At 47.8% G+C, this 27819-nt stretch overlaps 1 protein-coding gene across 4 annotated transcripts in view; it reads right to left on the reverse strand.

Moving 5' to 3' along the window:
* Positions 1-7719: 7719 nt before the first annotated feature.
* The window catches only part of EHMT2 (euchromatic histone lysine methyltransferase 2), a 43316-nt gene continuing 23216 nt past the window's right edge, over positions 7720-27819 (reverse strand). For 3 of the 4 annotated variants that reach the window (XM_083600443.1, XM_083600442.1, XM_083600444.1), the window contains 13 exons: positions 27111-27217; positions 22638-22760; positions 20742-20843; positions 19870-19974; positions 17584-17738; positions 17306-17473; positions 15348-15492; positions 14564-14641; positions 12640-12755; positions 12419-12505; positions 12106-12184; positions 10970-11145; positions 7720-9249 (listed from right to left, as the gene is read on the reverse strand). In XM_083600443.1, coding sequence (XP_083456569.1) covers positions 9069-9249; positions 10970-11145; positions 12106-12184; positions 12419-12505; positions 12640-12755; positions 14564-14641; positions 15348-15492; positions 17306-17473; positions 17584-17738; positions 19870-19974; positions 20742-20843; positions 22638-22760; positions 27111-27217 — 1622 coding nt within the window. In that variant the 3' untranslated portion in view covers positions 7720-9068. Of the gene's footprint in view, positions 9250-10969; positions 11146-12105; positions 12185-12418; positions 12506-12639; positions 12756-14563; positions 14642-15347; positions 15493-17305; positions 17474-17583; positions 17739-19869; positions 19975-20741; positions 20844-22637; positions 22761-27110; positions 27239-27819 lie in introns of all 4 variants that reach the window. The other variant, XM_083600441.1, reaches the window with a different exon arrangement.

Consider the following 27819-nt stretch of genomic DNA (forward strand, 5'->3'; position numbering starts at 1 on the left):
AGCATTTTGCAGAGAATATCTCATGTTTTGCGGTGCCCCACAAACTGAGTACAGTGGTACCTCGGGTTAAGAACTTAATTCGTTCTGGAGGTCTGTTCTTAACCTGAAACTGTTCTTAACCTGAAGCACCACTTTAGCTAATGGGGCCCCCTGTTGCCACAATTTCTGTTCTCATCCTGAAGCAAAGTTCTTAACCCGAGGTAATATTTCTGGGTTAGCGGAGTCTGTAACCTGAAGTGTCTGTAACCCGAGGTACCACTGTAATAGAAACTCAAACAGATTTGGGGGTTTGTCACTCAATGAAGCTGAAAAAACGCTTCCTTGTCCCCATACAAAGAACATCCACAATAACCTTGATCACCTGGGATTAGAGGTATACTGAGCTGAGGTGGGTCAGATCCAGAGCCGAAAAGTCAGGTGGCCACTCTCCCTCTTCCAAGGGCTGCCTTTCTTAATTCCCAAAATATGGAACAGGGTCTACTAAGACGGCACAGGGTGCAGCCAGGATTTTGGTTAGGGGGGCCAGGCTTTCGTGGGGAGGGGAATCTAAGATTTGTATTGATTTTTACTGATGGCTCCCTTGTCCATGTGCAGAAGCCGTTAATATTTCCTGCACCACCAGTGTGCTTAGTGTCCTATTTATTAAAAGTATTTCTATCCCATCTTCCTCTAAAGTCCAAAGGCAGCTCACAATCAGGATGAAAAAGAGGAATTAAGGAGAACAAAGACGACCCAAAATATCCAGAAGGTTTGGAATTTGACTGTACCAAGTTGCATAAGCAATGCAAGATAGGTCCCTGCTCCCTAGGAACATACAGTCTCAATCTGATAGGGAAAAGCAAGTGAAATGTTATAGAAGAAATGGAGGAGGAGGAGCTTGCCCCCCCCTCCACAATTGTACAGCTCCACATTTATCTGTATGGCAAAGTTAGCTTTCAAAAGCCACTGGAGCCCTGCCAGAAAGAAAAGGCGAAGGGAGAAGTTCTCCTCCCCTTACTTAACAACAGCGAGAAAAGCTGGTAACCCTGTTTCCCCTTCTGTGCCACTGTAGAGACACTGGAGGTTACAACATTTCCGTATGTTAGTTGCATCCTCAGCAAAAACCTTGTGAAGTAAGTGAGCAACCCTCACTTTTGCAACCCTCAACTTGTGTCAGTGTTTGTATCCTGGTCGCTCTCTCCCACAGGTACAAAATCTAATAAATTATTACTACTAATAATACGGGCCCAGGCTGCACTGGATGAATCCCTAGCCGGAATTAAGATTGCCGGAAGAAATATCAACAACCTCAGATATTCAGATGACACAACCTTGATGGCAGAAAGTGAGGAGGAATTAAAGAACCTTTTATTGAAGGTGAAAGAGGAGAGCGCAAAATATGGTCTGAAGCTCAACATCAAAAAAACGGAGATCATGGCCACTGGACCCATCACCTCCTGGCAAATAGAAGAGGAAGAAATGGAGGCAGTGAGAGATTTTACTTTCTTGGGCTCCATGATCACTGCAGATGGTGACAGCAGCCATGAAATTAAAAGACGCCTGCTTCTTGGGAGAAAAGCAATGACAAACCTAGACAGCATCTTAAAAAGCAGAGACATCACCTTGCCGACAAAGGTCCGTATAGTAAAAGCTATGGTTTTCCCAGTAGTGATGTATGGAAGTGAAAGCTGGACCATAAAGAAGGCTGATCGCTGAAGAATTGATGCTTTTGAATTATGGTGCTGGAGGAGACTCTTGAGAGTCCCATGGACTGTAAAAAGATCAAACCTCTCCATTCTGAAGGAAATCAGCCCTGAGTGCTCACTGGAAGGACAGATCCTGAAGCTGAGGCTCCAATACTTTGGCCGCCTCATGAGAAGAGAAGACTCCCTGGAAAAGACCCTGATGTTGGGAAAGATGGAGGGCACAAGGAGAAGGGGACGGCAGAGGACGAGATGGTGGGACAGTGTTCTCGAAGGTACCAGCATGAGTTTGACCAAACTGCGGGAGGCAGTGGAAGACAGGAGTGCCTGGCGTGCTCTGGTCCATGGGGTCACAAAGAGTCGGACACAACTAAACAACAACAATAATATGGGCCCTGTCCATCTGACCTCAAATGGGAGTTCCACAAAAATGGGCCCATCCACACACAACTCCTGGTGGATACAAGCCCTAATAGTGATTCCCCCGAAAGGCCACATAGCTCAGTCAGTAGAGCACGAGACTTTTAATCTCGGGGTTGTGGGTTTGAGTCCCATGTTGGGTGAAATATTCCCGCCTGCATTGCAGGGGGTTGGACTAAATGACCTGTGTGGTCCCTTCTATGAAGGCTTCCGTGATCAGGCAGGGATTAAAGGAATTGCTAAGCATCCCGGACTCCAGTTGTCACAAGGCCATGCAAATCAACGCAATAACTTTGAACCTGGCCTGGGAGCATATGGGCAGTTGGTGCAAATTTTGGAAAATAACCTGAATTATGTGCAGACAACAGTCTGTCCGCATCAACAGTCTAGCAATTTTGCACCTGTTGAAGTCTCTGGAGAAGGCCCAAGAGTAGCCGCAGGTAGTTGTTGTTGTTGTTTAGTCGTTTAGTCATGTCCAACTCTTTGTGATCCCATGGACCAGAGCACGCCAGGCACTCCTGTCTTCCACTGCCTCCCGCAGTTTGGTCAAACTCATGTTTGTAGCTTCGAGAACACTGTCCAACCATCTCGTCCTCTGTCGTCCCCTTCTCCTTGTGCCCTCCATCTTTCCCAACATCAGGGTCTTTTCCAGGGAGTCTTCTCTTCTCATGAGGTGGCCAAAGTATTGGAGCCTCAGCTTCAGGATCTGTCCTTCCAGTGAGCACTCAGGGCTGATTTCCTTCAGAATGGAGAGGTTTGATCTTCTTGCAGTCCATGGGACTCTCAAGAGTCTCCTCCAGCACCAGAATTCAAAAGCATCAATTCTTTGGCAATCAGCCTTCTTTATGGTCCAGCTCTCACTTCCATACATTACTACTGGGAAAACCATAGCTTTTACTATACGGACCTTTGTTGGCAAGGTGGTGTCTCTGCTTTTTAAGATGCTGTCTAGGTTTGTCATTGCTTTTCTCCCAAGAAGCAGGTTGTACACACTGTTATAAGGGTGTCTCTCAAGTAAAAGGCACACTGAGCCTCCGGTGACAGAAGATGGATCCAGGAGCAGCCCCAAACTCCATTACTATCCCAAAGAGGCAACTTGGCCACTCGGTCCAGATACAGAAGATTTATTAAATCAGCTTTAATCTGTTTACAAGCTCTCATCAACCAGGGGCAGCAAGGTAAGCAGCGGAAACCAACTTATTCAGGTGAACTCTTCCCTCACAACATACCAGATTTAGGCTCCACCCAAAGGCAAATTAGCTGATGTTAATTGAGAGAACACAACTAACACCCAGGTTGTTTTGGTTTTTTAAACACAAGGGTGGGTGGGTGTTGGCCTAAGCAGCCAAGGGAGGGAGATGGAGAAACGAGGGGGGTTAACTCTTTCCCTGCCACAGACAACAAAACTGCCTGAAACCGCTATTTGTTTTTGTAATCACAACCCCATTCTTTGAGGAACTTCCTCCACAAAGCAGTTTACGGTCACCAATAAAAACCAGCTCCAGCTCCTATGTCAAGGTAAGTTCCTGTTGGCACCTAAATGTACATGGAGCTTGGCATTACATCAAGCCCATAATAGCCAACTCTTGACACGGAGTGTAATCGGTGTTTTTTTTCCTAGAAAAAGAGATGCTGGAACTCACTACGAATGCCTCTCTTGTTCTCTTAGAATGGCAAAGGCGCCCACCTGAGAGGTGCCAGAAACTCAGTTCTGGCGAGTTCTGGCTGAGAAAAAGCCTGGGCCATAATCCTGTAACTCACTTAACCTCAGGGAATACAAGAGGACTTACCTCTGAGAAGACGCAAAACAGGAGGATGCTGGAGATAATTCAAAACAATCTGACCAGGAGATGCATCAAAACAGCCGCCAACTGTGGAGGGCAATTGGGAAGCAAGGCTGGGCTGGCAAATAGCACTCACAGCTCACAGTTCAAGGAAGGGATGTTAGTTAAGGGATGAGGAGCCCACCCATTGCAGGCAGAAAGCCCGGTGTTTGTGTGTGTTTTTGTGTGTGTGTGGTCCAAACCATCACCTCTAGGGAGGTTGAGAAACTTGTCTTCTGCTTGGAACCTTAGCAAGCCCCTAGGCACCGTGTGGGAAGGGCTGGGCTAGCCTTTGTTCTGCAACCCAAGATGACTGTCCATGTAGACAGTACTGAGCAAAATGGACCGGTGGCGTGACTGCAGAAGTCTAGCTTCTACAGTGCTTTTTCATATTGTCATTTTACGTTGTGAACCGTCCCGAGATCTACAGGGGACATAGCTGTCAACCGTCCCTTATTTGGCGGGAAAGTCCCGGGTTTCAAAGGAAGCAGCTCCTCTCCCTCCCTCCCTGCCAGCCAGGGAGGAGGGAGGCTCCAACTGTGTTGCTTGGCTGCGTTGCTCAGCCAATAAGGAGTCTAAGAACGACTGGGGGGTGGAGCTTGCATGCCTTGTGCCAATCAAGTCGGCTGCGTTGCCTGGGGACTCGCCTTTGCTCAGCGCTTCCCAGCGGAGAGGTGACAGTGGTTTTCCTTGCTGCATCCCCTTTGCCGTATTGCTGCGCTGTGGGAACCACCGCTTGAGGCTTTGTTTGGCTGCTGGCCGGGCTTTCTGCCTTTGGCTTGGAGGGGCTCAGAAGTTGAACATACCTGTGCTTCGAAAATCCCTTATTTTGGCTGCTGATCCCTTATTTTCGAGGCTGCTGGTCCCTTCTTTACAAATCTGTAAGTTGACAGCTATGACAGGGGATAGGGCAGCATGCAAATTTAATAAATAATACTAATACATTCTTATGAAGGGAATATGGAGTCGGCAACCTGTGAAAATGGCTTGCAGCCACATTTTACATATCAGAACACTAAATACCTGTGCGATCACATACACATGCACACACGTGAACCTGCTTCCCTGCAAATTTCCTTTCTTCCTCCGAGAGGCAGGTCTGGATTTTATTCTGGGAAGAGTCTACCTTTTTTATAACCTTTACTATGTTTCTGTATCATTTGGAATATAGTGCTGTCATGCAATGGGTTGCTTGTTATATTGCTTTCGGCCTGCAATGGCATTGGAATGTATATTGTATCTGTCATTCATTGATACCTTTTAATGATTTACAGTTTATTTCAGGATGATGACTTTGAAACGCCATAACGTACATGTAATCCAATTATTTGCTAAGTTGTGTTATGATTTTTAAATGATTTTGTGTTTGATTGCTAGTGTAATGATGTGCAGATTTTCATTTCTGCTGTGTTGGTTAATGCTTTGAGCATATTTACATGCAAATGTGGGACGCAAATTCAAAATTCAAATAAATAAATCCAGCCAACATTTAGGGCTGCTTATCTGAATCTGGTCTCCCAGGCTGACACCCTACCTGCCCGCAGACTGTCTCGCCAGAGTGGTGCATGCTCTGGTTATCTCCCGCTTGGACTACTGCAATGCGCTCTACGTGGGGCTACCTTTGCAGGTGACCTGGAAACTGCAATTAATTCAGAATGCAACAGCTAGACTGGTGACTGGCTGCCGGGACCACATAACACCAGTCCTTGAGATCTGCATTGGCTCCCAGTACGTTTCTGAACACAATTCAAAGTGTTGGTGCTGAACTTTAAAGCCCTAAACGGCCTCAGTCCTGTATACCTGAAGGAGCGTTTCCACCCCCATCGTTCAACCTGGACACTGAGATCCAGCGCTGAGGGCCTTCTGGCGGTTCCCTCATTGCGAGAAGTGAGGTTACAGGGAACCAGACAGAAGGCCTTCTCAGTAGTGGTGCCCACCCTGTGGACATCAGATGTCAAGGAAATAAGCAGCTATCTTATTTTTAAGAGACATCTAAAGGTAGCCCTGTTTAGGGAAGTTTTAAATATTTAATGCTGTATTGTTTTTAACACTCGATTGGGAGCCGCCCAGAGTGGCTGGGGAAACTCAGCCAGATGGGCGGGGCATCAATATTAATAATAATAATAATAATAATAATAATAATAATAATAATAATAATGCAGTGTGATGTACCTCAGTCATTGTTTCTGTAAATGGAGACACTGGCAAAGGCCTCTTTATTCTCCCCCTACTCAAAACCACACAGACATGCAGAACAAGAATGGCTTTAGCAAAGGCTTCCTTTTAATTTTGCCCCTCACCTCTTCCCTGCCATTCAGCTCTGCCTTGGCTGGTGCCAGGAGCAGCCGAGATGCTTCGTGAGAAAGCCAGGTTCTTCCTGTCAAAGCCTCTCTTGCTCTTCCCGTTGTGGGATGGGGCTTTGAAGAGTCCTTTGCCCACCTCTAGCTTCCTGCATGGGGCAAGTCAGTAGACAGGGCCGATGCTTGCTGCCCCCTTTTCAAATGAAACTAGGGCCCTCTGTTAAAACTGGGTTGCAGGCACTCCACCTTGGCAGGCAAAAAATGACGTCCTCTTCCATCAACACAAGAGACCTAACGGATGAGGCTGCAAAGGCCTATCTAGACCAACAGCCCTCTCCCCAACTCGTGACTCCTAGCAACTAATATTCAGAGGCAAACTGCTTTCAACAGTGGAGGGAGAACATAGCATTTGTGACTAGTAGCCACTGACCGCCTGATCTGCCACAAATTTGTCTAACCCCACTTGTAAAGACATTCAGGATAACGGACATTGCTACTGTCCATTCCATTATGCGCCGTGTGGGGGGAAAAGTAGTTTCTTTTATCTGCTTTGAACCTTCCAAACTTCTGCTCCACTGGATGGCCCTGAGTTCTGGAATTGTAATAAAAAATGTAAGGTCTTATATATATATGTTCATAAATGTACCAACCAAGCATGTACATGGATATGTGGACCACATGTCTGCAGCAGCACAGGAAGACCGACCTGAAACCATTTTGACTCCCAAACTGACCAAATGTGTTCCCTGCAAGGAGGGAGGGGGTGAGGGAACCTTCCCATTGTCTCAGGAATTGAGTAATCACCGTCTCAAAGGAATGGCCAGACTACCAGGAAAGGCAATCAGATAAGGCATTATCAGACAACCTGGCAGCATGAAAAACAACAAAATTCAAATTTCTGTTGTAGACTGCCTTTTCTGTGATGTAGGTATGATGTTTGTGGGGGGTGGTCTTGGGTTACACCCCTTCTGTGATGTATGTATGATGCATGGAGGGGTGGTCTTGAGCTCCAGGGCAGGGAACTTAAAAGGTCTATATAAGGGCAGGCACACTTTTGTTCGGGGTCCTCCTCCTTTCCTGCGTGTGAGGGGAGCACCCTGTTGCAACAGTTCAATAAAGATCAGGCTTACTAGCTGCTTTGCTTCTCAATATTCTCTGGTTGGCCTCTGTTATTTTCTCCTACCGATGGAGAACCTACAAAGGACTCTACAAAGGCTCTTGTGTCCCCATAAGGGAATAAAGGCATATTTTGTTTATTACAGAATCCTTCAAGGAACTTTGAGGGATGGGTGAGGATCTTGCTGAGCTTCTGGGATTTTTGGAGGACGTCTGCAAGGTCGTGTAACTACGCAGACAAGGCCCTGTTCCGCCCCCCCCCAAAAAAAATCCTGAGGTACAAAAGACCTGCAAACTAGCATTCAGATGCCTCTTATCCACACAGTCCCCAGCCAGGAATGAGGCAAGAAGGGGGGGAAAACACCATTGCAGCTTTGCTTTAAGTTTGTATCAAAAAATTGCCAGATGCCAACGTTTATTGGTTTTTATGGCCCCAGAAAATTACAGTTTAAAAAACAAAATTGTGAAAACCCATAGAAAAGAGAGAAGATAGAGAAGGAGGGAGAAAGAGAGAAAGATAAGGCTGGCCCCTCCAAACTGAATCAATACTTCTGCTGTTCCAGAGGTTGAAAGGAGATACAGCTATAGGACCGTCACGGGCATCACCGAGCTTGGAAAAACCTTGGCTCCAGTTCGAAACTGAAACTTGTGTCACACGCACACAACACACGCACAAAAGGTAAACATTAACTTGGCCCCCAAACAAGAAAAAGGCCACTAAAAAACATCCCCCCCCCCCCTTCAGCTGATACGGCGCATCAGACAGAAAGCAGGACAGCGACACGCACATACACCATCCCACCAGGAGGAGGCAGCGTTATCTTTGAATGCAACCCTCAGGCTCCTCACGGCTTGATGTCGGCTTGTCCTCCGTCAACAACCACACTGCAACATGGGGGTCTGATCCCCCAGAGTCTTTCCTCACAAACAGGAGCCTGTTTGGCGGGCCTGTCCGTGAGTCAGCGTCAGGCGATTATTTGCAGCGTGTGGTTGTTGAAGGAAGAAGACCGCCGGCCCCGGGCACAGGGCTCAAAGTGTGGCCCCGCTTTGGTGGCTGCGCACAAGCAACGAGAGCACCCTGGCCCGGCACGAACGGAAAGTCATGCGTGCAAAGGTTTCCCTGGTTGGCAACGACGGATGCAAAAGTCTGGGTGGCTCGGGAGTTATACTGGCCTGGCTATGTACGTAAGGCCCAAGGCCTCCAGGTGCACACGCGACCTTTGACCTCTGCCCTCTGTAGGCCAGAGATGGGGAAGCTGCGGCCTCCCAGGCGTCGCTGGACCCCCAATCCCCACAGCGAGAGATGCACTGCAGCCATCTCTGGAAGGCCACCAGCGCTCCATCCATTACTGTGTCCAAGGCGCTGGGGACCTTTCGGCCCTCCAGATGTGGCCGGACTACAACTCCCATCATCCCTTGCCACTGGCCATGCTGGCTGGGGCTGATGGGAGCTGTAGTCCTATTGTGTCTGGAAAGATTCCGTGCCTATGCAGAGAGGCTCCTCTTCTTTCACCTCCCTGGAACAGGAGACAGTTTTTCTCTGTTCTCCTTCGCCAGCCGGACTGTTTCTTTCCAGGCAAACTCTTCCTTTTTGTGGAGGGTGTGGGGGGGAAAGGAGAAACTCCTGCACTTCCATCTCGCTTGCCATAGGAGAGCAGGCCGCAGCCAGCTGGAGAAGGAGGGGAGGGGAAGGGTCCCGACACCCAGGTCTGGCAGCTGGGCCCGGCTCAGGCCTGGGTGGCAGGGAGGTTGCTGCTGTCTGGCAGGCCGTCCTGGTGCGCCTCCAGGCGGGCGAGGCGGCTTTGCTCCAGGGCGATGGCCTCGGCCGAATGCTTGCACTTCTCTGAACCGCACTGGCATGTGAAGTATTTGCTCTTGATGTCCCAGAAGCGGTCGCCGTAGTCAAACCTGGGTGGCAGAGCAGGGGAAGAGGGAAAGGAGGAAGAAGAAGAGTTTGGATTTGATATCCCGCTTTATCACTATCCGAAGGAGTCTCAAAGCAGCTAACATTCTCCTTTCCCTTCCTCCCCCACAACAAACACTCTGTGAGGTGAGTGGGGCTGAGAGACTTCAGAGAAGTGTGACTGGCCCAAGGTCACCCGACAGCTGCATGTGGAGGAGCGGGGAAGCGAACCCGGTTCACCAGATTACGAGACTACTGCTCTTAACCACTACACCACAGGGTGAAGTTTGGGTGGGGGCAGACAGGAGCCTCACCTCGTGACAGCAGGCACTGACTCTGCACTGGTGTATCCAAGTACAGTCATATATTGGGTTACAGGCGCTTCAGGTTGCGTTTCTCCGGGTTACGGACGCACCGAAACCCGGAAGCACCGGAATGGGTTACTTCCAGGTTTTGGCGGCCGCACATGTGCAGAAGCGCTAAATCACACTTTGCGCATGCGCAGACGCACCGAATCGCAACCCGTGCATGCGCAGACGCGCCGCTGCGGGTTGGGAGCGTGTCTCCCACACGGATCACGTTTGCAACCCAAGCGTCCACTGTAGCTGGAAGCAAGGGGTTGCCAACCTTTCGGTGACAGCCGTGGACACGTTTGCAGGCCACAGAAACCAGCAACTTGGGGGTGGTGTTAGCCACAGTGCCTACGTTCCACCTCCATGGATGGAGGTGGAACATACCAAGCCGCCAAGTAGGGAGAGTGGGTACTATAAATGTGCCAGGACTCCCACTTGTGAGCCCCACCTGCTGGAATTGCCCGAGATACAACATAGGCTTGGGGAAAACCCACTCCTATTGGCTAATGAAAGTTTCTTTCAAGCCTAATTCCAGAAGGGGGGACTGGGGACAGGTTCGTGTAAAGGGACCCCTGACCATTAGGTCCAGTCGTGACCGACACTGGGGTTGCGGCACTCATCTCGCTTTATTGGCTGAGGGAGCCGGTGTACAGCTTCCGGGTCATGTGGCCAGCATGACTAAGTTGCTTCTGGAGAACCAGAGCAGCGCATGGAAACGCCGTTTACCTTCCTGCTGGAGCGGTACCTATTTATCTACTTGCACTTTAGACATGCTTTTGAACTGCTAGGTTGGCAGGAGCAGGGACTGAGCAACGGGAGCTCACCCCGTCGCGGGGATTCAAACCGCCAACCTTCTGATCGGCAAGTCCTAGGCTCTGTGGTTTAACCCACAGCGCCACCTGCGTCCTTTACAGGTGCCTGTAGAGGCCAGGAATAACCTCCAAAGGCACATGCATACCCACGGGTACCATGCTGAAAGTGGTGTGTGTGTGTGTGTGTGTGTGTGTCTGCATACTTTTGACACACCTGCCATTGGTAGCTAGCCCTTGGAAGGAGTGGTCAACCCTCAGTCAGGCCCTTGTGCTGAAACAGGGTTAGCATGACTGATGGAGAGGGGAGGGAAAGATAGCCAGAACCCCCACCAAGGTCAGCATTAACTGTTAACTCTTGACAACCTGTGCCTGAGCTGGTGTTTTCCTCTTCCCTCCTCTTCCTATTTCCTCACATGCCGTATCTTTTTTTTTTTTAAGATTGTGAATCTGAGGGAAGGACTGTCTTGGTGCCGATTTTTGATAATTTTTTTTGCAAGCCTTTTTTGGCTAAAGGGTGGAGGGGGGAAATGGCTCAGTCAAGATCTCTTATTTCCACTGACCCTAGCTCTTCGCCGGTCTGAATGTCCCGGCTGCTGAAGAAGGCAATGCGGGGGAAACGCAGGTCTTGGTGCAGCATAAACACCCGCACGGGGATGATGTTGGGGTCGCACAGGTGGTTGATGAAGCGGCTGACGTTCCCGTAATAACGTGCGTCGATGCAGTAAACCTCACCGTCCTGCAAGGTGTAGAGGGAGGGAGATCAGACATAGGGGGAGCCTGGACAGTTTCCAGGGCTTTACGTCCACCCAAGACCAAAGAGAGCTGGGGCATCCACAAGAAAGGGTGGGTGGGGAGTCCCTCCACCAATGAATTATAATCCCCAGATTCCTAGATTTTCTTTTTAAGAAAAAAAAGGAAGTTTCTAGCATTTGTAGAAGCTGAGATCTGGGGCAAAATGTGCAGGCACTCGTCTTCTCATTTTGGGGGTGAGAAACTAGCCTGCTCTCCCACTCCAGTGTTTTATGCCACCACCTCCCTGGAAATTTCCTGCTGATGACCCTGAAACAGCTAATAATAATAATAATAATAATAATAATAATAATAATAATAATAATAATAATTATTATTATTATTATTATTTATTACTACTACTACTACTATTATTATTTATACCCCTCCCACTCTGGGCAGCTCCCCACAGAATATTAAAACCACGATAAAACATCAAACATTAAAAGCTTCCCTAAACAGGGATGCTTTCAGATGTCTTCTAAAAGTCAGGTAGTTGTTTATTTCCTTGCCACTACCGAGAAGACCCTCTGCCTGGTTCCCTGTGACCTCACGTCTCGCAGTGAGGGAACCTGGGATGTAAGACTTTCAATTCCTAAACGTTGACCAATTTAACTCAGGTTCACCCTGATCTGCTTCCCTGAGCTGGGGCCCTTCCTTTTTAAGAGAGGATCCCTCTCTTCAGACACCCAACTCCCACCCAGGCAAACCAGGGACGCAGCTATATAGCTGCAAACAATGACGCTTCAAGTGTGCTTTAAGTGCATTATGCAAACATGACACTAGATGGCGATGGTGAGCTTATGAGAAATTCAATATATTTTTCAAAACTTTTTTTTTAAAAAAAGCATTTCCACAGTGTTTTTATGTGTGTCTAGATTCCACCCAGGAGCCTGGATAGCCTCACCTTATTGTCCAGATCAAACAGGTACGAGTCGTCTTCCCTGACATCAGCTTCTGCATCAGAAATCAGTTCCCCCACATACCTTCAGGCAGGAAAACGTGGGAGATGTGAGAGAGGGGCTTGCTGGGCAGCTGCTCCTTGAAGCAGGCAAAGTCTAGTACTGAAACCCCAAAGTTTGGAGAGGAGGGCCTCTCTGCCTCCCTCCCTCCTTCCCACCCACCCACCCACCCACCCATCAAAACGCCTCTCCAGATGTAGCTGGAGCCTTGGGGTCGGGGAAAAGGGAAAGGCAAGCTTTCCTCCAGCACCAACTCACTCGCATATAAAGGTTCCTTGGGGAATAGTCTGCAATGCCCGGACACCCCATCCCATCTTGGCCGTGCGGTAGAGCTGCAGGCGGACCCTGCGGTGAAGGGAGAACAGAAGGACACTGGTTTCCAGCAGGCCAGAGAGACATGCGGGAGCTTGTGGTGGGGCCTGCGTCCCCTTCCATGGTTTTGGAGGTTCTGAACAGCAGCAACGACAAAAAGAACTCACTTGATACCACTCTGAACCACACGGTTCTTGCAGTTTCTCCAGCAGGTGCAGGCCTGGTTGCATTCAAAGATCAGGGGTGGCTCGATCTTGTTGAACTCTTGCAGCAAACGGCCGTCCTGCAAGGGGGGGAAGAACAGGAAGGAGAGGGCAAGGAAGTTATCCTGGCGGAGGAGCTGTTGCGGCAACGCTGCTGCCGTTTCCCAATTGCCTTTCGAATTTATAGCCGGAGATTAAAATAGGGCTTGCCTGAGATTTTGAGATGATAACAACAACAACAACAATTTATTATTTATACCCTGCCCATCTGGCTGGGTTTCCCCAGCCACTCTGGGCGGCTTCCAACAAAACACTAAAATACAACAACCTATTAAACATTAGCTTCCCTGAACAGGGCTGCCTTCAGATGTCTTCTAGATGTCAGGTAGTTGTTGTTCTCTTTGACATCTGGTGGGAGGGCGTTCCACAGGGTGGGTGCCACTACCGAGAAGGCCCTCTGCCTGGTTCCCTGTAACTTGGCTTCTTGAAGCGAGGGAACCGCCAGAAGGCCCTCGGCGCTGGACCTCAGTGTCCGGGCAGAACGATTTCCCTGTCAGTATGTGTGGACAAAATCCCTCCAGGGATTTTGACTGCAAAATGGAAATTCTGCCCATAGAATCAACTGTTTCCTGTTGACGTGTCTGCAGAGGAGCTCTGCAAGTACAGCTTAAAACCCGTTTGCCCTGCAAAGGGTTCTCTGATGTTCTCCAGGGCCTGGTCATTTCACGAAGAGCAGTGGCCAGGCACTGAGCAGACGGAGTTGGCGCACATCTGGCCCAATCTTGCCCACCCACTCCTGGCTCTGCCTACCAAAATCACCAGCACTCACTTGACTTTTCCTGTGGGTCAACAGCCCTGCAAAGAAAAGGTTCCTCACCCTGGCCTTAGACCAGGGGTTGAGGAGCCTTTTTGGGCCAGAACTTTCTCTCACACTGCTGGCCAACGTTTGACACAGGTGGGCAGGAGAAACCTACCTGTCACTCACCCGACACCATGACAAAGTCAGGTAGACAATCCTGCCCACCTGCCTAAGGTGATCCATGGGGGGGGGTGCGCTTTGCTAGTGTGTTCCCCAAACTCCCAGTACCCAGGAGGGAAGAGTTTAATTTTACTCAATGTATATACATCACTTCCCAATATATATATATATTGTGTGTATCGTATTTGTTTACTTTGGTTGTGAATCACTTTGGGATTTTATATAAATATAAAATACACACACACACACACACACATATATATATATACACACACACACAGTCATACCTCGAGTTAAATGTACTTCGGGTTGAGTGCCTTCGAGTTGCGCTCCACGGCAACCTGGAGCAACGTTACTGGAAGAGTGCGTTACTTCCGGGTTTCGCCGCTCGCCCATGCGCAGATGCTCAAAATGACGTCACACGCATGTGCGATAGCGGCGAAACGCGACCCGCGCATGCGCAGATGCGCCGTCGCGTCTTGCGTTCCATTTGGGATGCGAACGGGGCTCCGGAACGGATCCCGTTCGCATCCTGAGGTACCACTCTGTGTGTGTGTGTGTGTGTGTGTACACACACACACACACACACACACACACAAATACGATAAAACTGAAGAACAGTTTTAACCACACCACATCATAACATTGGTACTGTTCAAATGAACAAGAAATCAAAAACCCTTTTAGCTGTTGCTAAAAGGCCTCTTTGGGGAGAAAATTCCACAAAGAAGCTAAGCAACAAAGCCATCTTTCGGTTCAACCAAACGGAGACCATATCCCACTCTGACAAAAAAAAGAAAAAAAGTGAATGCCAGTTTATATACTCCACTTAGTAGGTTTCCTGAGATTTCAAGGTTTCCACCTTTCCGGGTCAGCTAACAAGCCTCTTATACTCCCTCAGTCACTCACCTTGTCATACCAGCAGCGGATGCTGAGCTGCCCACATAAGCAGTTGCTGGAGGAACAGTCATCCTGGCAGGTGCAATGCTGGGAATGCGAAAAGACAAGGTGTGAGATGGATGCCACACAAGGGGAGGGAGAGGGAGAGGTACCAGCCCCCACCTGGGGCAAAGCCAGTGTGGTGTAGTGGTTAAGAGTGGTAGTCTCGTAATCTGGGGAACCGGGTTCAATTCCCCGCTCCTCCACATGCAGCTGCTGGGTGACCTTGGGCCAGTCACACTTCTCTGAAGTCTCTCAGCCCCACTCACCTCACAGAGTGTTTGTTGTGGGAGAGGAAGGGAAAGGAGAATGCTAGCCGCTTTGACACTCCTTCGGGTAGTGATAAAGCGGGATATCAAATCCAAACTCTACCTGCAGCCCACAGGCAGGCCAACCCAGGTGTACCGCCTTGCCAACTTGGGGAGGGAAAGGAGGAGGGTGGAGCAGGCACTACAAGAGTGGTTTTGCCAATGTGGCGCCCTTGAGATCTTCCCCTGGGCCCCTGCAAAGCCTCCCCTGTCCCCTACTCCTCCAGCACTGCCCCCTTAAACACAAGGTACTGGGGGTGGTTAACACTGGCCCCCTTAAGAAAGCAAATTTCCAATTCCAGATTAGCACAGCGATAGCCTTTTCCGGCTCCTTGCTAAAAATGTTTCGTTCTTTAAAACTGTCCCTTTTCGTCTCAGAAACTGTTTTTATTTTTGGAAGGAGGGCAGCCGCTACGAAGCCCAGGTTGCCCAGCCAATGGAAGTACCTGCAAATGGGTGATGTTGCGGTCGATGTTCATGGTGGAAGTCTCGCAGTTTTCCGAGATGTATTTGTAGTCCTCTGGGCAGGGCTCATCGTCCACGGAGTTGACACAGGGAATGGGGACGTTCTCGTAGCCACGGGCCACGTCCCTGGAAAGAGAGAGCTTTCAAGGTATGTCGTGCGCGCAGCCAAAGTGATGTCTTTTTGAGTACCTAGAGGATCCCAAGAAACATTCCCGCTGCGCTCCGGAGGCTTTGCGTTGCTTTCGCTGAAGCCATGGAGCCTGCATTCGCTCCATAAGACGCACACACATTTCCCCTTAATTTTTGGAGGGGGAAAAGCGTGTCTTATAGAGCAAAAAATACGGTAATTGAAAGATCGCACTTTGGGCATTCGGGTGAGATCTCCAACAGCAACACTGACATGTCACTGAAAGGTGGGAAGGTTTCATTAACAACGGAGGGTGATCTAGTCTCTGATGCTTACAGAAACAAGATTAGGTGGGCGTTAATGAGCGACTGGGCAGCAGCTCTGACACCTTTAGAAAAAAAGTTTGAAGATCTGACAGATCAACTAAAAGATGTATCTGCAACTGACCCTACCTGCCTGCGGACTGTCTTGCCAGAGTGGTGCATGCTCTGGTTATCTCCCGCTTCGACTACTGCAATGCGCTCCACGTGGGGCTACCTTTGAAGGTGACCCAGAAACTACAACTAATCCAGAATGCAGCAGCTAGACTGGTGATGGGACCATGTAACACCGGTCCTGAAAGACCCTCATTGGCTCCCTGTATGTTTCCGAGCACAATTCAAAGTGTTGGTGCTGACCTCTAAAGCCCTAAACGGCCTCGGGCCTGTATACCTGAAGGAGTGTCTCCACCCCCATTGTTCTGCCCAGACACTGAGGTCCAGCGCCGAGGGCCTTCTGGCGGTTCCCTCCCTGCAAGAAGTGAGGTTACAGGGAAACAGGCAGAGGGCCTTCTCAGCAGTGGCATCCGCCCTGTGGAACGCCCTCCTATCAGATGTCAAGGAAATAAACAACTATTTGACTTTTGGAAAACTTAATGTTTGCTGTGTTGGGAGCCGCCCAGAGTGGCTGGGGAAATCCAGTCAGATGGGCAGGTAATAAATAATATATTATATTAGAGCATTCTATATGAGATTATACAAAGAACTATGTATAGATATGAACAGTATGCTGATATAAATCTATGTGTAAATATTATAGTGTGGAAACAAGAAAACCAGAAGAGGGGTAGAGGGAAGCGGTAATCCTGAGTGTTTTAGGTTACTAATATTCTAAGAATGTATAAATATATACAACCATGCCTCATGTTATGTTTGCTTCAAGTTGTGCGTTTTCAGGTTGCGTCCCGCGGTGACCCGGAAGTAACGGAAAAGGTTACTTCCAGGTTTTGCCGCTCACGCATGCGCAGACACGCAAAATGACGTCGCGTGCGTGCACAGACGTGGGTTGCATTCTTTTCAGGTTGCGAATGGGCCTCCGGAACGGATCCCGTTCGCAACCAGAGATACCATTGAAAATGAATAAAAACAATTGCCATAGCTCTCTCTCTCTCTAGAGTATTATTATTATTACAGTGGTACCTCGGGTTAAGTACTTAATTTATTCCAGAGGTCCATTCTTAACCTGAAACTGTTCTGAACCTGAAGCACCACTTTAGCTAATGGGGCCTCCCGCTGCCGCCGCAGCACGATTTCTGTTCTCATCCTGAAGCAAAGTTCTTAACCCGAGGCACTATTTCTGGGTCTGTAACCTGAAGCATATGTAACCCAAGGTACCACTGTATTACTACTACTACTACTACTACTGGTGAGACAGAATGGATGCAGTTCTCTAATACGTCCACACAGAGACAGCCATACAAGCACCACCTCGTCCAGTAGGGAGGGGCTGGAGACAGACCCCCTTCCCTCATACAAACACGACCTCGAACCGCACCTGCTAATGATGCGCTCGGTGCGCACGGAGCGGTTCATAATCCCTTGGCGGATCTTGCGGTTCAGCTGCAAGGCAAACCACACCTCCGAGTTCTCCAAGGTCAGGTCCAAGGGAGTGTCCCCTTCTTTGTTCCGCACTTCAGTGTCGGCCCCCCGGGACAGGAAGAGGCTGCACGGGGGGTGGGGAGGAAGAGAGGATTAGAGCCGAAGGTGTCGTGGCGCCAACCAGCCAGCCTTCAACCCCCCTGCAATGCGGAAGGGAACCCTGGCCGGTCTTACAGGACACACTCGTGGTAGCTCTCCCGCGCGGCTATGTGCAGAGGCGTGTCTCCGTGGAAATTGACCGCGTGGAGGTCGCACTGGGCGTTCAGCAGGACTTCCGCAATCTCCGCGCTCCCCGTGAAGGAGGCCCAGTGCAGGCAAATGTTCTCTTCCTGGTTGGGAGAAGAGGGAGGAGTTACAGGAGGATATGATTCTGTCTGGGGGGGGGGTTACTATTATTGCAAGGAGAAAGGGAGGAAAAGCAGCATAAAGGAACAGAGCAAAGAGAACACTAGGAGAGACTTTTGATTGTAGCTCTACGCGTTCAGCAGGCGGGCTGAGAGAATGAAGATTCCTTCTGCTGCTTTTTCAAGCTATAGTTACTTGATAAGAACAGGGCTTCTCTAAATTTTAAGAACGTGCATGCTTGCCTAACTTAAAGTAGATCAGTTGGGAGTCGTTCTTGAGTGAATATTTTGAATAATTTATTTTATGTAACTGACAGAATTAAAATCAGAAGTCCTTTTTATTTTTCTTCTATTTTTTGGTTTTCCTTTGGCATTTTCTTTTCTCTCTGGTTTTGTTTTTATTTAGACTGGTTTCTTTTATCTACTAGTGTTATGAAAAAGCTTTAATATAATCTTATTTAAAAAACAAACAAACTTGCACACGTTTCACGTCGCTCTAGTGTTCATCTCTGAAACGCATGGAGCTGCAATAAAAAGTCTTACACCAGTGAGTTCCGGAGCCCAATTCTCCTCTTTGCTCTGTTTTACAAACAGCTACTAAGTCACGATAGATATGCATTTCTTCCATGCAGATTTATGCAAGTTGAACTGATTATCCCACTCGTTAGAAAGCAACAGGCTTCAGGGTCAGAACCACAAGTGCAGCAGAAGGGGGTGACAGAACGTTGAGGTGACTGGATGGACTGTACGACTCAAGGCTTCAAGTGGGATGGGGGTCACATTTATGGAACGCTCACCCACATTAAAAACAACAGAAAACCAGCACATTAACATGGTAGGATAGGACATTTGCAGTGCTTTCTATTGGCAGAGAGTTGTGTGCTTTTTAAAAATGTGAATGCACATTTTCTTTAAAAAAATAATATTATTATTTATTAAATTTGTGATAAATTTGATAAGTGAAGGTCCTGTGTGAGTGTCTGGAGGCAGTTGAAGGATGGATGGCGGCTAACAGATTGAGGTTGAATCCTGACAAGACAGAAGTACTGTTTTTGGGGGACAGGAGACGGGCGGGTGTGGCAGACTCTCTGGTCCTGAATGGGGTAACTGTGCCCGTGAAGAACCAGGTGCGCAGCCTGGGAGTCATTCTGGAGGCACAGGTCAATTCTGTGTCCAGGGCAGCTGTTTACCAGCTCCACCTGGTACGCAGGCTGAGACCCTGCCTGCCTGCAGACTGTCTCACCAGAGTGGTGCATGCTCTGGTTATCTTTCGCTTGGACTACTGCAATGCCCTCTATGTGGGGCTACCTTTGAAGGTGACCCGGAAACTACAATTAATCCAGGATGCGGCAGCTAGACTGGCGACTGGGAGCGGCCGCCGAAACCATATAACACTGGTCTTGAAAGAACTACACTGGCTCCCAGTACATTTCCAAGCACAATTCAAAGTGTTGGTGCTGACCTTTAAAGCCCTAAATGGCCTCGGTCCAGTATACCTGAAGGAGCGTCTCCACCTCCATCGTTCTGCCCGGACACTGAGGTCTAGCACCGAGGGCCTTCTGGCGGTTCCCTTGCTACGAGAAGCCAAGTTACAGGGAACCAGGCAGAGGGCCTTCTTGGTAGTGGCACCCACCCTGTGGAACGCCCTCCCACCAGATGTCAAAGAGAAAAACAACTACCAAACTTTTGGGAGACATCTGAAGGCAGCCCTGTTTAGGGAAGCTTTTAATGTTTAATATGTTATTGTATTTTAGAGTTTTGTTGGAAGCTGCCCAGAGTGGCTGGGGAAACCCAGCCAGATGGGCGGGGTATAAATAATAAATTATTATTATTATTACTGCCCTTTATCCAAAGATATCAGAGTGGTTCACAGCATAAAAATGAAAAATTAAAAATAGAAAATACACGATACGAATCACAAATAAAAACAAAACAACCCCATAACCCCTCTCCCCACCTGCAGTGGTACAGTCCATTTGGCCCCCTCGTTTCTGAGCACGTGCAGATGCAACCTCTATTTAATCTAGAGCAAGCCCCACCCACTTTTCCTTTTGCGCCAGCTTTGTAGGCCTGAGCTCATCCTGCACGGGAGCCAGGGGACCAAAAACTCACATACATTGTCAGTCAACGTGACGTCGGCTCCACGGGTGAGAAGCATGCGGATCACCTCAATGTGCTTATGCTCAGCAGCCCAGATAATGGGGGTCCAACCGCCGCTATCCTAAACAAGGGAAAAGAGAGAGAGAGAGGAGGCTTGTGTGATGGCAGCAGAAGGCCTGTGGCTCAAAAGGCGGTTGTGTGCTATTGGGAGAATTGCATTGCCTGCCAATTAGCTGCTGGGGCAAGTTCAAGGTCAAGGTGTCAGAGTGGGCATCTTGCAGATACTGTTCTATCAAGAGGACTTTCCCTTCACCTGCTGAGAATTGGACCTCCAGTGCAAGGACAAACCAAATCTCTCCCAAATAAAGAATTATAATGTCTATTATGACATGAGCCATTGCTTTAGACACTTACAGAACACCTTTATTCAGTGAGGGAGGCTACCCAAACATGATTTACTTACTGATATTCATTTTGTTTGTTTTTAATTTTTATATAGGTTTGTTCTCAACGATGATGGTTTTAGGCACATTTGTTTCTTAAACTAGTTTGTGGATTTTATCTATGCTTTACTTACAATTTCATTTCTGTACCGCACGAAGAGCTCTTTGACCAAGCAGTTTACAAACCACCTAAATAATTCATTTTAAGAATTGCTGTATTTCAGTGTGTTTTCACATAAAAATGGTTGTAGAACTGCTGTTTTCAATAAATCTGTTTTCAATAGTTTTGCTCCCTCGTACACAGCTTCAACTATTTACACACAGATATGTGTGAGTGTGTAAGTGCCACAAAATAATAAACATGCACAGACCAAGATGTGGAGGGGAGGAGGGGGAACAATGCAAGTCCGCCCCAATTCCCACTTGCAACGAGCCCCTTACTCACCTGGGCGTTGACGTCCACCTGCCCTGTGGAGAGCAGCAAGCTGACCATCTCCACGTTTCCATTCTTGGCAGCGTGATGGAGACAGGTAGAGCCATCATCCTCCTGCAGTGGCACCACCGGGATGATAAAAACCAGCAGAAATTTATTTATTGCGGTTTATTTATTCCTTCCTCCTGAAGGAGTAACAGGGGTGGCAAACACATCGATACAGTGGTACCTTGAAAGTCGAATGGAATCCGTTCCGGAAGTCCGTTCGACTTCCCGAACGTTCAGAAACCAAGGCGCGGCTTCTGATTGGCTGCGGGAAGTTCCTGCAGCCAATCAGAAGCCACAGAAGCCGCGCCAGAAGTTCAGCTTCCAAACAACGTTCAAAAACCAGAACAATTGCTTCCGGTTTTCAATCGTTCGGGAGCTGAAACGTACGCGTACTAAGGCGTACGAGTTCTGAGGTACGACTGTATATATATTGACTCTGTGTGTGTGTGTGTGTGTGTGTGTGTGTGTGTGTGTATATATATATATATATATATATATATATATATATATGCGCATTCTAAAACCACTCAGAACATTCTAAAAACATTCTCTCAGCCGGTAATCCCTGTGTTGTCAGGATCAGTGTTTTCAGTCCCTGAATGCTTAGGCGAACAGGGGTGTTTTTGAATTCCTCTTGAAAGTCAGTGATAAGGGAGACAGATGCACCTCACACAGGGCATCCGACAAACACGTTGTGAGGCCGGCACTTAACCTGAGTAATTTAATGTGCGTGTAGCAAGCATCTCATCATGCAACCCTACCACATGTCCCTTGTGTGTTACTTCCCTGCACATTCCTCCCATGTTCACCTGACCTGATAGGAAGGGCAACAATTCAGCGGCAGTGTGTCTCCCTCACAAACTCCAGATAGGGCTGGAAAAAGAGTCCCTGCCTGAAACTCTGGAGAGCTGCTGCCAGCCTGTGTAGACAATACTAGGCTAGGTGGGCAAAATGTTGGGAACCACCCAGTTTCTTCTACCAAATCTCCTTTGCCCTCAGACAGCTATTCAACCCTCAGCTCTAGCAATTAGCGCGACCCACTCACACGACCCACTGTGGCCGGCCCCTCTCAAACAGTGCAGCGTGCACAAAACAGGTTGTGCGCATGCCCCGCTGCAGACACGCATCACACAAAGATGCTAATGTCAATCTAGCCCCTAGGCTAAGTTTGCCTTGTTGCAGACGTGCAGAAATTCAACTGCTGAAGCTTTCTGTTCAGGGGAGTTTTTTAAGTGTGACATTTTGATGTATTTTTAATCTTTGTTGGAAGCTGCCCAGAGTGGCTGGGGAAACCCAGCCAGATGGGGGGGATACAAATATTAAATTGTTGTTGTTGTTGTTATACAGCTGCACCTGTGGAATTCAAAGGCACAGTGGCCATTCCAGGGGGACATATAAGACCATAAGACGCACCTTGTTTTAGAGGGGGAGAACAAGAAAAAAAATATTCTCTCCCTCTCTGCGCAGCGCCCCTTCAGCAAAGCGGCAGGAAAAACGGAGCCCCTTCTATTTCTCCTCCTGCTTCGCTGAAGGGGCGCTGCGCAGAGAGGGAAAGCTGTGCAGCGCCTCTCCAGCGAAGCGAAGCCAGAAGAGCAAGAGGGATCAGTGCGCACCGACCCCTCTCGTTCTCCTGGCTTCAGCGAAAGCAACGGGAAGCCATGGAGCCTGCATTCGCTCCACAAGATGCACACACACTTCCCCTTACTTTTTAGGAGGGGGAAAGTGCGTCTTATAGAGCGAAAAATACGGTAAATGGCATCTCTGCCCCTACAACGAAACCCTCTCACAAACAGCCCAAATATCCCTAAGAGGGGTGCCTTCCTCACTCTCATCCACACAGATAATAATTCTCCTCTTGACCTTAGTGTAAACGCAGCCGCCTCTTTTGACCAGGTAACGTGCTAGCTCCACATGGTTGTTTGCGACAGCCTCCATCAGCGGGGTCCGGCGTAACTTGTCCACCGTGTTTATATTGGCACCAGCCTGGGGGGGGGGGAAGAAGAAAAGTTAAACAGGGCTTGTATATTCCCCACTGTGCAAGCCCAAACCTAGCTCACATGTCACACTAAACAGTTTAAGGTAAAGGGATCCCTGACCATTAGGTCCAGTCATGGCCGACTCGGGGGTTGCGGCGCTCATCTCGCTTTATTGGCAGAGGGAGCCGACGTACAGCTTCCGGATCATGTGGCCAGCATGACTAAGCAAACCAAAGCAGCGCATGGAAACGCCGTTTACCTTCCTGCTGGAGCGGTACCTATTTATCTACTTGCACTTTGTCATGCTTTCGAACTGCTAGGTTGGCAGGAGCTGGGACCGAGCAACGGGAGCTCACCCCGTCGCGGGGATTCGAACCGCCGACCTTCTGATTGGCAAGTCCTAGGCTCTGTGGTTTAACCCAAAGCGCCATCCGCGTCCCTTCTAAACGGTTTAGCCAGACACTAAATTGACTAAGTCAACCAGGAGAGGCTCACCTAGTTAGGATAGGATAGGCCTAGTTTGTAGGAAAGGCCTAGTTTAGTCAACCAACGAAGATAGGCCTAATTCGTATGTCATCGAGGAAGGATGGGCAGAGATATTAGAAACAAGGGGAGTTTGAGTGGCTGAAGGTGGCCGAGTTGGTGAAGGGAAGGCTAAAGAATATAAGAAGAAAAAAGATTGGGAAGATAAGATGGGGCAAAACTGCAGAGAGTTATATAAATCAAAAAGATAGAATATTCTTGCCAATGACAGATGGCCATGGAGTTTTATTTGTTGTTACTTTTTGCTGTCACGATGTTTATTTCAGGGTGGGTAAAAATCAATGGTTTTACATAAATAAAATCGATTTTTTATTTATTTATTTAAATCAGAATTTTTTATATTTAAATTGGATTTTAAAAATAAAATGCATTTGGAGGAAAAACCTTTCTAAAGATAGTTTTCTATTTAAGATACATTATAGTCCAAGGGCTATTCATCAGGAAATAAGGATTTGTTTTAAGTTTTTCATGTGTGCTAAAACACAGTCTATGGTTGTTGTTGTTTTTAAAAACTGTTTAACTACATCAGTTAACAAACACGGATTTTGTTGTTGTTTAGTCGTTTAGTCGTGTCCGACTCTTCGTGACCCCATGGACCAGAGCACGCCAGGCACTCCTGTCTTCCACTGCCTCCCGCAGTTTGGTCAGACTCATGTTTGTAGCTTCGAAGACACTATCCAACCATCTCGTCCTCTGTCGTCCCCTTCTTCTTGTGCCCTCCATCTTTCCCAACATCAGGGTCTTTTCCAGGGAGTCTTCTCTTCTCATGAGGTGGCCAAAGTATTGGAGCCTCAGCTTCACGATCTGTCCTTCCAGTGAGCACTCAGGGCTGATTTCCTTAAGAATGGATAGGTTTGATCTTCTTGCAGTCCATGGGACTCTCAAGAGTCTCCTCCAGCACCATAATTCAAAAGCATCAATTCTTCGACGATCAGCCTTCTTTATGGTCCAGCTCTCACTTCCATACATCACTACTGGGAAAACCATAGCTTTTACTATACGGACCTTTGTTGGCAAGGTGATGTCTCTACTTTTTAAGATGCTGTCTAGGTTGGTCATTGCTTTCCTCCCAAGAAGCAGGCGTCTCTTAATTTCGTGTCTGCTGTCACCATCTGCAGTGATCATGGAGCCCAAGAAAGTAAAATCTCTCACTGCCTCCATTTCTTCTCCTTCTATTTGCCAGGAGGTGATGGGACCAGTGGCCATGATCTTCGTTTTTTTGATGTTGAGCTTCAGACCATATTTTGCGCTCTCCTCTTTTACCCTCAATAAAAGGTTCTTTAATTCCTCCTCACTTTCTGCCATCAAGGTTGTGTCATCTGCATATCTGAGGTTGTTGATATTTCTTCCAGCAATCTTAATTCCGGCTAGGGATTCATCCAGCCCAGCCTTTCGCATGATGAATTCTGCATATAAGTTAAATAACCAGGGAGACAATATACAGCCTTGTCGTACTCCTTTCCCAATTTTGAACCAATCAGTTGTTCCATATCCAGTTCTAACTGTAGCTTCTTGTCCCACATAGAGATTTCTCAGGAGACAGATGAGGTGATCAGGCACTCCCATTTCTTTAAGAACTTGCCATAGTTTGCTGTGGTCGACACAGTCAAAGGCTTTTGCATAGTCAATGAAGCAGAAGTAGATGTCTTTCTGGAACTCTCTGGCTTTCTCCATAATCCAGCGCATGTTTGCAATTTGGTCTCTGGTTCCTCTGCCTCTTCTAAATCCAGCTTGCACTTCTGGGAGTTCTCGGTCCACATACTGCTTGAGCCTTCCTTGTAGAATTTTAAGCATAACCTTGCCAGCGTGTGAAATGAGTGCAATTGTGCGGTAGTTGGAGCATTCTTTAGCACTGCCCTTCTTTGGGATTGGGATGTAGACTGATCTTCTCCAATCCTCTGGCCACTGCTGAGTTTTCCAAACTTGCTGGCATATTGAGTGTAGCACCTTAACAGCATCATCTTTTAAAATTTTAAATAGCTCAGCTGGAATACCATCACTTCCACTGGCCTTGTTATTTGCAGTGCTTTCTAAGGCCCATTTGACTTCACTCTCCAGGATGTCTGGCTCAAGGTCAGCAACCCCACTACCTGGGGTGTACGAGGCATCCATTTCTTTCTGGTATAATTCCTCTGTGTATTCTTGCCACCTCTTCTTGATGTCTTCTGCTTCTGTTAGGTCCTTACCACTTTTGTCCTTTATTATGGCAATCTTTGAACGAAATGTTCCTTTCATATCTCCAATTTTCTTGAACAGATCTCTGGTTCTTCCCATTCTGTTGTTTTCCTCTATTTCTTTGCATTGCTCGTTTAAGAAGGCCTTCTTATCTCTCCTTGCTATTTTTTGGAAATCTGCATTCAATTTCCTGTATCTTTCTCTATCTCCCTCGCATTTTGCTTGCCTTCTCTCCCCCGCTATTTGTAAGGCCTCATTGGACAGCCACTTTGCTTTCTTGCATTTCCTTTTCATTGGGATGGTTTTCGTTGCTGCCTCCTGTATAATGTTGCGAGCCTCCATCCATAGTTCTTCAGGCACTCTGTCTAGCAAATCTAAATCCTTAAACCTGTTCCTCACTTCCACTGTGTATTCATAAGGGATTTGATTTAGATTGTATCTTACCGGCCCAGTGGTTTTTCCTACTTTCTTCAGTTTAAGCTTGAATTTTGCTATAAGAAGCTGATGATCCGAGCCACAGTCAGCTCCAGGTCTTGTTTTTGCTGACTGTATTGAGCTTCTCCATCTTTGGCTGCAGAGAATATAATCAATCTGATTTCGATGCTGCCCATCTGGTGATGTCCACGTGTAGAGTCGTCTCTTGTGTTGTTGGAAAAGTGTGTTTGTGATGACCAGCTTGTTCTCTTGACAGAACTCTATTAGCCTTTGCCCTGCTTCATTTTGCTCTCCAAGGCCAAACTTGCCCGTTGTTCCTATAATGTTATTGTTTTAGCTGAATAAATTGTTTAAATTGCTATTAAGGAAATGATTATTTTTCTCCTTCCAGCAGAAAAATTGTCCAGATATAAACAGCTAACTTATTAAACCTCACAATAATTTCATAATTATTGGTCTGTGTATTTCTAATAGCATAACCAAATCAGTAATTTTTAATAGAACTGTAAAAACTACTCTGAAAATTTATTATTTCAAAAATGAAACCTTCATTGGATTGTAAATATTAAGATTATACCAGCAGGAATGAGTCTTTCTGTAAAAAAAATATATATTTTTTTTAATCAAGTCTTACTGACTAGTGATTTAAACCATGATTTAAATCAATTTGATTTAAATCAAATCCACCCTGGTTTAATTTTCTTTCTTTCTTTCCTGTTCTAGTTGCAAATTGTGGGGATGGGGGGGTTCAGGGCAAAGAGTTCAGCTTGTATTCAGGAGAGGATAGAAAGGCAGCAGAGGCCCAAATGTGTTGGTTTCTGTTTCCCTCACTGAGCAGCTACTGGTAGTCACAGGACTATGTTTTCATTCCACAGTCCAGATACTGTTGGATTCCCACGGAAAAGGGAGACGGGATGTGACGTTTACTGGTTTCCTGTTTCCTTGTTCTGTCGTTTCGTTGTTGGAGTTGCTCTCTGCTTCTCACAGAGACAAGATGTATATTTGTATGCTCTCTGCATAGCTTAGAAATAAAGCTTAGCAATGTAGCCATACCTGCCTCATCCTTCTGTTGCGGACTCTGGGTGTTTTATACTCTGCTGGGCTCAAGTGAAGATGAGCCATATCAGCTCGGAAGACTGGAGCTGAATTTTACTAACAAAATGCACAAACACACGACACAAACACACACACACACGTGTCACACCTGCAGCAGGACATGGCAGATTTCCAGGAAGCCCTTCTGTGCCGCGGCATGCAGCGGGAATCGCTTGCTCTGCTGCTCACTCTGGAAATTGGGGTCCAAGCTGTCCACTGGAAAGGAAGGGCAGACGTCTGGGAGCCGAGAGAGATAAAGCAACTCACTAAAGCAGGACGCCCTCAGGGCTACTTCCCAAGCGCATGCAGAAGCGGCTGTAAGAAGCAAGTCACTAACCTCCCTAACATGGGTTTCAGGCCTTGGGCATGAAGAGGCATTGAAAGACTGGGAAAGAAACCTGTATGTTCACTGCCCTCTTCACAAAGGCCATCCTCGAAACCATCAGGGGTCTGTGCACATTCCGTTTGAGAGCTCACAAAACCCCAAGGGAACAGAGGAGGCTGCTTTATACAGAGTCAGACCACTGGGTCCACTGCCCACTAAGCTGCAGCCCTTCCCCAGGCAAGAGGGGTTTTGCATGCACTCATGGGTCCCCGATGCTTGTGCCCTAGACGTCTTCATACGCTGCCTACTGAAATTGATGGATGCTGAGACACAGTTTGCAAAAACAGATACAGTGGTACCTCGGGTGACAGACGCTTCAGGTTATGCGTTTTCAGGTTGCGCACTGCGCCGAACCCAGAAGTACCGGAACGGGTTACTTCCGGGTTTCGGCGCTTGCGGATGCGCAGAAGCACCACATCACGCTTTGCGCATA

This window comes from Podarcis filfolensis, assembly GCF_964270895.1.
Source record: "Podarcis filfolensis genome assembly, chromosome: 2".
NCBI classification, from domain to species: Eukaryota; Metazoa; Chordata; class Lepidosauria; order Squamata; family Lacertidae; genus Podarcis; species Podarcis filfolensis.